The sequence below is a fragment of the Phaethon lepturus genome, unplaced genomic scaffold, assembly GCF_000687285.1.
Source record: "Phaethon lepturus isolate BGI_N335 unplaced genomic scaffold, ASM68728v1 scaffold28987, whole genome shotgun sequence".
NCBI classification, from domain to species: Eukaryota; Metazoa; Chordata; class Aves; order Phaethontiformes; family Phaethontidae; genus Phaethon; species Phaethon lepturus.
The window spans coordinates 20,625-31,233 of NW_010553160.1; the positions used below are offsets into that span (position 1 = coordinate 20,625).

General features: G+C 35.7%; 1 protein-coding gene across 1 annotated transcript in view; it reads left to right on the plus strand.

The window, feature by feature from the left end:
• The window catches only part of LOC104624176 (exocyst complex component 6), a gene marked incomplete at both ends in the record, with an annotated part of 33,611 nt that overhangs the window by 18,897 nt on the left and 4,105 nt on the right, over positions 1-10,609 (plus strand). The window contains 2 exons of the mRNA XM_010291469.1: positions 379-408; positions 6,294-6,435. Coding sequence (XP_010289771.1) covers positions 379-408; positions 6,294-6,435 — 172 coding nt within the window. The remainder of the gene's footprint in view (positions 1-378; positions 409-6,293; positions 6,436-10,609) is intronic.

Sequence of the window (10,609 nt, forward strand, 5' to 3'; positions counted from 1 at the left end):
AAGTATTTTGCAATATATTGCTTCTTATAATGAAAACTTTCTGGAAAGGAATATCAACAGATGCTTCGTCATTTGAAGTTTGCTACTTTGATGTTTTGGCATACAATTCCTTATTACAGAAAAACATTTTATTGCCAAATTAGTATTATTTAAATCATAATCTCTTTGTTATGCCTCAACAAAATACTATGTAAGTTCACAGGTTTTAAAAAATAATTTAAGGAATCATGTAGCTGAAATTGTTCTTTTTGGAAGCTTTTCCTTACCTTTTGTTGCTACCAATTTTTATTCTTTTCTTTTTTTTTTTTTTTTTTTTTCTGGTGTTGACAGTACATCTTAATTTTTTTGTTTTGATTGCCTTACTGGTTTCCTTCTCAGAATAACAACAATGACCATGCAGCTATGTCGGTAAGTAGATGCAAGATGAAGAAAAAGCATGTGAACTGAAAAACTATGAACTGCCTGCAGGCTTATTGCTTCAATTTTTATAATAATTTAATAAAAAGACCCTTCTGTTTTCCTGATGACTTGCTGTGTACCTTGTGTAGTTAGTTGCATGCAGGGATCATGTTAATGACCAATATTGGTCTTCCATACACTGGGACAGCAGGAGCCCTAAGAATCTTGCAGAAGGTTGATGGGGTGTGCCTTACATACCAAATGAGATAATTTAGAGGAGACTATGAGACCTTTTGGAAGAGAGGTCAGGTATCAAAATGCAGCTGAGACACATGCATACACAATAAAAGTAGAGTGATATAACAGAATAAAGAATCAGTGAAAGTTCCATCGTTTCTCTGCTACATCTGCCTGGGGTCATGGGAATGTGTGTGCTCAAATTTTTTTTTTTTTTTTTTTAATAAGGTTATGGATTGTTTTTAAGAATTCTTCCAAGCCACAATTATTTTCAGGTCATCAATTTTTGTATAAGGACTTTATGTTGGTTTGGCATAAGCATTTCCATAATAATGAAAGTGTTGAAATTAATATTATTCTGTTAAGAGTGGCTTCTGAATACTAAATCTCTGAACTTACTTTTACTCATTCAATTGGTTGAATCTTGCTCACTTAAACAGTGTACAGCAACAAATGTACACTGTGCTGTTCACTGTTTAAGCAAACAAATGTGTAAGGCACTTCGAGTCCACAGTGTAGGAATAACCCTGTTCATTGCTACAGTCTGGAAGGCAGTTGGCTGAGCAGTAGCTCTGTGGATCTGGAGAGAAGTGGGTTTCCAAATTGTCAGGAGCCTAGAGCACATAACTTACAAATAGAGGCTTAGGGAAGTGGATTATTTAGTTTGTTAAAGAGAATGCTGGGGGGAGAGCTAGTGGCAGCCTACAACCTCTAGAAGGACAGACACAATGGTGATGGAGCCAAACCCTTCTTGGTAGGACTGACAAATTGACATTTTGCTATGGTCAGTTAGAAACTTGGGAGGTGAAGCTTTGACATTAGGGAAAAGGTTTGCTCAAAGAGACTAGTGCAGTGTTGGATGAGGTTACCCAGAGAGGCTGTGGAATTCCCATCCTCAGTTTTTTTAAGGCTCAGCCAGAAAAACAGGGCAATGGACCTGAAGTAGTGTTGGCAACGGCCCTACTCAAAGTAGAAGGTTGGACTAGATGACATTAGTGGTTCACTCGAATGACCATTTCTACGATTTGAATACTAAGCTTTATGTCAAACTATCAAGCTAATAAATGTCATGAGCGGTAGGAATATTGAATATTTTGTGTAGAAATATTTCCTGTTAATGTTGAATAGGTGTCAGTGTGCTAGTTATGTCATAACCAAGCACTAGCAGAATTTCAGAGATGCGGCGCACAGAGGCTACATTGCTTTTGGAAGGTTATAATTTGTGAGTCATGCAGGTTTTAACAGTTCTGTTATCTAGAATCACAAGAATTTAGTTGTTTGAGATTATTGCTGGTTTCAGATTCTTCTATGTCCCATTTTAAGTTCGTATTGCAGTTTATAGTGCCACTAGATACTTTGAATCAAAAAGAAAATTAAAATTTCATTGTACAGCCATCAATCTCATGAAATCAATTGGATGATCAAATTTGTTCTTAAGGACCTACATTTTTTTGAATTTTATTTTGAACAGTTAAAGAAAAATCATACGTTCTATTTTCAGATCAGTTAATTTGAAATTATAGAGGGTGTATATATATGTGGTTTTAACCTAAGTTTAGAATTAGCTGAAGTTTTATTCTAGGTATGTGCTTTGTCAGTATAAAGTTAGTATTGGACAAGTCTTTGGAAAAGAATGACTATTGAAAAGTAATAGTTACAAAATACTTTCACGTAGGTATTTTTTATTATTTCAGTAGAATTTGGGACAGAGACTGGAAGTGACATTAATTCTTAAAAATGCCATTGTTTTTTTTTTTTAGTATACCTCTATTTTATCAATAGTTCAAAAGTTGGAGTTTAGTCCTGATGTTAAGTTATATCATGCTTTAGTTATTTTGACTGATAAAATCTGTATGTTTAGTTTCTTTTAATTTTCAGAAAGTTTTTCATTATGTCATTTCTTATTGTTAAATGAATTCTTCAGCTTCACTTCTTAGATTTAACAGATAAGTTTTGTTATTTCCTTTTATGCTGAGGATGGCAGTTTGTGTTATTTTATTGTTTCTGTGATTGGCAGCAAAAGCCTAATTTCACAGCTTGCAGTGAAGGTGAAGGGGTGGTGGGTTTCTGCAGCTATATTCAAAAACTGTCAATCAACAGCCTTCACAGGCTACTTAGAGAATGGGTTTTCTTACTGATTTCTCCAAATGCTGCTTCATGCTGTCTTTGATTGGCACGGCCTGGCAGGGAGGATGGATGAATCTGTCACTGGCCGGTTAATTGTGTTGCTGGTCTCAGCCTGACATCGGGTCTTTGACTCCTAAGTGGCTCAATACAAAACAAATTAGCAGATTGTAGTCATATTTCTCATTCTATATGCTTTGACTTTGTTGAATGCAGTCCATAAATCATATTGACTGACACCATAGTGAATGATGAAAGCTGCTTTTGAGACAGCTAGCATGGGTCTTAGCAGTACCGCAGAGGTGCCGTGGAAGGATGCATACGGCTGACCCTTTGGGAATTTCCTAGGAGCCAAATGTCTCTTTACTGCAATTGTTCTTTGGAGAAAAGCTTTTGGCTCCTATAAAAAAGGATTTAATATGTCAGCAGATTCTCTTTACAGGCTCCTTTGAAATATAAGAAGTTTGTCTAAGGGTTTTCTCTTTTTACAAACTTGTATTTCAGCAAAATGTGTAGGCTGGGTGAAAAAACAGTTGCCTTTAACACTGTTAGCAGGTGTTTTTGCTTATAGAATAGAGTCCTTGTTTCCTAAACTTTACACTGGTTGAGTGGAAGAATAGGTTTTGTAGATAGCAGCAATTAGCATAGGCACAGCGGAGATAATAGTGGCATCTCCAAATGCGAGGCAACTGGAGCAAATGTGAGAAGCCTGCTGAATCTCCGCATGCTATTGAATATAGGTATTTAATTGCTAGATACAGTAACTACAGCCACCCCTCCTAATAATAATAATAATAATACTAGCTGACAAATAATAAACATTAAGAATGTTTTAAAACCAACTGAGATTTGTTTCATTCTGGAAAAGAAATGCATTATTGTTATGCTCACGAATCCTTAAATTTCCTCTTCAAAATGCATTAGCAAAAAATGGCACGGAATTGATTAATTGGTGGAGGGTGGAAATTTGGAGAGAGATTTTTAACCAGATCTCGTTTGTCAAACATGAATTTGAATTTCATTCTTTTCTGAATGTCATACATCCAGTGTATTTTGAACTGTGAAGCACCGGATTTTGAAGAGGATTTCTCAGTTAAATTCCAGCATTTTAATTTGTATACTGAGCTTCATTTTTCCTCTAGATTTATGAAAATTCGGTGATTGTATTGAGTAATACAAATACATATAAACTATGCATAATAAATGTCTATTATTTGTTGGTGTGCCATGTGAACAATAAGCCTGTAGTTCAAGTTACATAGTTGGAAATAGTTTAAATGTTAGGATTTTCCATTTTATGAAATTTAAAAATAGGCATTAAATGTACATGTATTGATACGTTATTTAAAGTCCAAGTGGCTTTTACCATGTCATTTCTGTATTATAACCATTATCTTGTGCTCCAGTGCTATTGATATTTGCCAGATTGTGACAATTAATTACAGATGCTTGTTAGGAATATAAAATTCTGGATTTTATTTAAACTAATAGAGTATACATTGTTTGCATATGAAATAAATTGAATGTTAAAATTTTTCTTGACAACCTATTAATCTGGTTGAATTTTTATTACATTATAGTGGCAGCATAAATAGGACATGGAGCTGATTTGATGGAGCAGTACATTAAACAGAGATGCACTAGTTGTTCCATTAAATCAAAATGACATTTCCATTAAGTCTTTCAAACCTACTACACTGTAATTAAATAAACTGCGTCCCATTGATTCACTTTCTCATCTCCTTTTTTCCTTCTTGTCCCATTGATTCACTGATTCACTTTCTCATCTCCTTTTTTCCTTCTTTTTTCCCCTTTTTCCCTCTCTCTTTTTTTTTTTTTTTTCCATTCATATTGATATTGTTCTGCTTGGGAAATAGAGCTGCATGTCTCCCAGTGTAATTAACATTGGGTTTGGGAGACTTTTAAGCATGCTGTTCTTGCATTATTTCTTACATTCCTCGTTGTCAGTTCATCTATTTTGGTCAAAAATGTTATTTGCTTTTCTGAGACTTTCAATTAAGAAACTGACATCTCATTTTAGATATAAAGCTCCTAGCAGTTCAAGGTGTCCTAATGCTAAAGAGGTATTAGCAAAAGCCATTTACTGTTGCAGTGTGACATGCGAGGAAAGTGACCGCTTTTCATTGTATTGTCTACATTTTAATTACATTTTAACAAAGAACTGATTTTTATAGTACAAAATATTTAGGGCCAAATGTGCATTCTGTTATACGTATACATGAAAATTCAATGATAGGAAGAAGTTGTCTTATTAAGGATAAGATCTTCAGATGTTGGAGCAGAACTTTCCAAACTTTTTGGGACAGTGAACTGCTGTCTATCCTTACCACTTGTCATTGCTTATATGTGTTTCTGTGAGTCAACAGTGAATTGATCAACCTGACTTTGCAGAAAACAGCTGGAGAACCATTGCTTTAGAGAATAGGCATCATCACTTAACTGATGGATATAAGTAAAACGATAGTGTTCTGTGCTCCAGTAGGTGTGTTGTGTTACTATGATTTCTTCCGTGTAAGCGTGTTGATAGGTACCTTTGTTACAATACGTGTTATATCATAGACATCAGCTGAAAAGCATGGTTTAATAAGTACATTAAACTACAGAGATTGGTATAATTGCATTTGAAAGCTAAGATCACTCTGCTTTAAAAGATTGCAGTGCTATGAATATCTGATTGGGTATCTGGTCTTAATTGCTGTTCTTAATTCTAAGGTAGAATTTCCATATCTTTCAAATTTTCTGTACTAATTTTTAAATAATTTATCAAATTAATATCTGATTTTGTGCTTTGTTTTTTGGTCTCATGTTTGGAAAATTTTTTGTCTCGTCGTAAAGAGAAATGTTATAACTAGACTGTGATTGGAAAATTATTTCTATTTTGTACAGCAGAGGGCTACATTTCATTTTGTAAGTAGTTGATTACTGACAGCATTGATTTATTAAGCACCTGAAAAGATGATGGATAAGCATGAATATTTTAAATAATTTGGCTACAAGCTTCAAGGTGGAATTCAAGCAATTAAAGTGCCAATAATTAGCATAAGCTATTATGAGGAACGCCCCAACTGAAAGCAATGATTTTGGTTTATATAAAGTTTGGGGTTTTTTTACTGACTATTGTTAAAAATATGCAGCATGTTGATTTTCATTACGTTCTTGCTTTCATTCTATTTGGGTAAAAAAAAAAAATTAAAATCCACAAATCTGTTCATATGCTTCAGCAACCTATATTGTTACTAATTTGGAAATGTCCTTTTATTTGTGAAGATTGTGGAATTTCCAGAAGAAATATCAATAATTGTTTTAATATATGTTTAATTTAGTTCCCCAATTGTTTTAATAAAAACAGAGCTAACAGGTCAAAGAAAAAACAGCAAGTGTCATCTTTCCCCTTCTAAGCTAAGTCCTGCATCATTACGACTTTGACTGTATATTAAAATCAAATCAGATAAGCAGTTCTTTAGTGACATATCATTTGTTTCTATCTGAAAACCTGTTGCTCTTTCTACTAGGGAAAAGTGGCCCAGACAGCTTGCATGTCAGCCTGCCAGCATCTTTCAACATCCCTAATGCAGATGCTACTGGACAGTGAATTAAAACAAATAAGCATGGGAGCAATTCAGCAGTTCAATTTAGATGTGATACAGTGTGAATGTAAGTAGATGTTACAGAATTCCTATCTATATCTGTCTTAACACTGCAAAAAGTTCTTTAAGCCATATAGTGATCTTTTTCCATAATCTACTAAAGCTTTGTCTTTAAAAAAAAAAAAAATTATTACAGTACAGCGTCTTGTAAAAGTATTTATGAGTAAGTATGTTAACATTTCTGGGAAATTTTTTTTCTGAAACTTTTTTTTTTTAACTCAAGTATCTGATTGAAACATACATCTATTGTTACTCCTAATGGGATCATAATCACTATATGCAGCAAAGAGACTATAGTCTAGTAAAAAGTTGCCCAAAACCACTACATAAATATTATGCTTTTATAGTTGAGGAAAAAAAAGTCAAATTCTGTGAAATTTTAATTTTCATTCTTGAGTTTGTTTGTTATAATACAAATTTTAAAGTGCTGCTACATAGGACTAGAACTACTACTGCATTAGTCACTGTGCAGAATAATAGTACTTATTTAATAAACATCAAATGCTGTTTTATTCTCACTGTTCAAAATATGTCATTGGAATTATTTTATAAAGCTGGTTCAGTCCAGCACTGAAGGCAGTATTAATTTCCTCATGTTTTGCATGGAGCTCCCCACTGAGAGGGTGAGTTGTTAATCTGTATGAAGGAAGTTACTTCCCTAACATCGTTGTGTTATGAATAGGCTTTAGGTCTGATTTCATGGTTGATGACTGAGACACAGTGAAAAGTCTCACTAGCATTTTTTTCAATGCATATCTTTAGATTCTTATACTTTTTTTTTTTTTAAGTATTTTTCCTCTTATGTGTTTGAAGCATGGATCCCAATCATTTTGGTGACAGCTGTAAAATGGGGCAGTTCTGCAAGTTGTGTCCTGAGGTTTGTTGTATCCTGCAGGTTGTATCCTGGAAATTTGATTTCAAGTAATTGGTTAGCATCACAAAAGGTTCTTGTGGGGGTCCAGGGACAGAGTTAAGGGGCATTTTTGACATTTTAACCATGTGCTTGTCTTTCCTTTCTCTTGCCTTATTTGTTGCATTCCAGCTAAACTCAGTAACAGGTAGAACAGGCATCTTTCTGACATACCTTCATTATACAGCCTTAAGGCCTTTCAGTGCGTAGAATGAACTGATGGGATTATCAGGGTCCAATTGAAAAAATATTTGTGATCATGACATGAAAGTTTATCTCGTGATTGCACAAGTTGGCCAAACAAATGAGGGTTGGACTTTTTACTTCTAGTATGCTTGATGTTGCAAATTTAATAGTGTTCTTTTCAGGTAGGTGGGTAGGGATATGTGTTTGTGCATTTGTGTAGTTTCCTAGATGCAAAAAAGATGGCAATTGTAAAAACAGAAATTCCATAGTATTGATAATACTGACAGTGTAATCATTCATCTAGACAAGCTGAATCAGTGCACCCACTACACAGTCATCTGCCTTCTGAACAAATAGTGTAACAGCAAAGAAAGCTTGCCCACTACCTTATTATTCTATTTCTAATGTTTAAAATATAGTCTGTGAACAACACAGTACTTCACTACTCTGTATACATTAACAAATTCACTGTTTCACTTGGGGATTTCTAGCAGTACTGGGGATAAAATTCATGCCTTGCAGGTGATTTTCACAGTATGAATAGTATGTTCACAGCAAAGTAATGAGAAGTCCCAATGAGTCCAGCTGTCATCTGGTCTCTGGGTTGTTTTCAGACCTTTTCCTTCTCAGCCTTTGCTCTGTTATGTACCATCCTGATTTCTGTTACCACTCTTTCTACCATCTTTGGTTGTTGCTCAGTGGAAACTTCAATCATCGAAAAGATCTTAGTAGAGTTTTATTTAATCTAACATGATAACATTTCATTATTTTAAGATTAAAATAGAACCTTAAGACAGCATGTTTGGTTATATGTAGCTGTTACACTGAGCATATGGCAGGGACAGGACATGGGAAACCTTGGGCCAAAATGAGAAAGTTTGAGAAAACTAGTAACTTAAACTGAAAAATGCATTCTTTCCACAATGGCATAACTTCTAGCGTTGGGCTGTACAGATGCAAATAGAAGAAACGTTAATTCTTCCTTTCTGCAAAGCTTTTAAAGCATGTTAAAAAAAAATCTTAGTTTTGCACAAAAAACCCTTTGAGTAGTTTAAATATAATTATGGAAGCTTGTCGGAGTAGTATGTTGCAGCAAATGACATTTTACAATCTGTGGAGTAAGGGATTGACACAAGATTTTGCTCAGACTGCTTTGCTGTTGTGGCTTCATTCATAAGGTCCATCACAGACACATTCCAGGCCTCACTGTGATGCCTGTGATTTATGTTCTTGCCCATCACCCTCCCCCAGCTTTATTCTTTGACACTTTGGGATTAATGGATACGACAGTGACATTTCAATTAGTGCTTAGAGTGTGCGAATAATTCACTATGTTGGGTAGTTTCCTATTGTATTGTATACATGGGTTTGACATTTTACTTACAGACACAGTGGAGTATGCTCAGATGCATTTTGCACTAAGAAGTTATGGAGATCTAGAAAGTTATGAATATCTGAAGATACACTTTGAAAAATTCTTGGCAATATTTTAGATATTTATTCTGATCTTTAACATTGTGGGGTTTTTTTTCTGATATGAACTGGAGGAGATCTAAATAAAAGCAGGAAAATGTGGTTACTTGTCAGATTTTCTCTTTTCCATTATAAAGCAATCAACAATCCAACGAACAACCCAACAATCTGTTAACATGCAGTAGTCTGTTAAACTCAGTAGGTACTGAAGTTCTTTGTTGGCATATAGGTAGAATGATAAGTGGACTTCCAAGAAAGAAAGGTAGAAGGAGAGGGGGTGATCTTGTTGTGAACTCTGGGGTTTCATTATCCTGCACTGCATTTCTTTGCAAAGTACCTAACTTTAAAAAGCAGAGCAGAAAATCTGGAAGTATCTGATATTTTGCTCAAGAATAGTAATAGTATCAGGTGGTGTTCTCTGATTTATTAAAAAAAAAGTTATGCTCTTCTTGCTCTGCTTCTAGTAAGTTTTTTGATTTTCTTCCAAACATTCCAAAAGTTTTCAGTTTGATTTCAGTTCTAATTGAAGTATCTCTCCACTCTCTCTGCATATTTCATAACTTAGAGCAGTGTATTTTACACCATTCTTTCTCAGCGGTGATCTTCCACTAGGATGACTGGCATTCTTGCAAGAGTATTCAGAAAAATTGAATGTACGAGGTCCCATTGGATAAAACCCAAAGAATAGTCTTTTGCTCAGACATTGCATTTCAGTGCCCTAAGAAGGGAAATGGGTTGGGGAGCAGAGCAATTTGCTATTTTTTGAAGTTGAAATTCCAGTGTGGGTTGCTGTATCTCACTTTATGAGAAGCAAGGTGTACATAATAGAAAATGAGCTTTTCAGAGACACCGTCCAGGTCTAGATACCTTACATCAGCTTTTTATTAAGGAATTAGAACTTGTCAGAAATCGTAATTGCTGGAAGAGCTAAATGTAATGTTTATAATTTATGTCTTTTAACATAGCTGAATTGTGAGACAGGATTAATTGGTAGAAGGAGATGTGGTTAAGTGGGCATCCTGCTTCACTCAGACCTGAATCTGTGCAAAGATGAAGAGGTTTTGGGTCCTGTCTATAAATGAGCATGAGTTAGCTGATAATTAACGCAAAGCAGGATGCACTATACCTTCCTACCCGGCCCTACGTAGGGCTTCCTGCCAGTCCCTCCTTTTTCACCCACTCTGTGGAGAGCTGCAGTATCTGAGAGCAAGAAAGATCTTGACCCAAGTGCTCTCTGTTGAGCATACATGAAGGTAATCTCCAGGTGCGCATGCCAGAAGCTGAGGAACCCAAATTCTGTTTTCCCTTGAAAAGGCCTTGTATTCATTCTCCTCTGGAGTCCCCTCACTTTACCTGCCTCCGCTCCCATCTGGGAAGTCAGGTTAACTTAACCCACTGGAGACCATCCTTCGTCTGCCGGTCACATATGGCAGCATGGGAGTGGGGGGAAGCAGCGAGGTCTCACTGGTGCTGGGGGCTGCTGCCGGCCAGCTGGCAGCTCCCTCAGCGAGGCTCCCCTCCAGGGAAGGGCCAGCTGTTTGAACAGCTGGAGCATCCCACAGGGCTGCAAAGTGGCTGATGGCTGGTGAGGTAGTCACCTGATTCTCCGCTC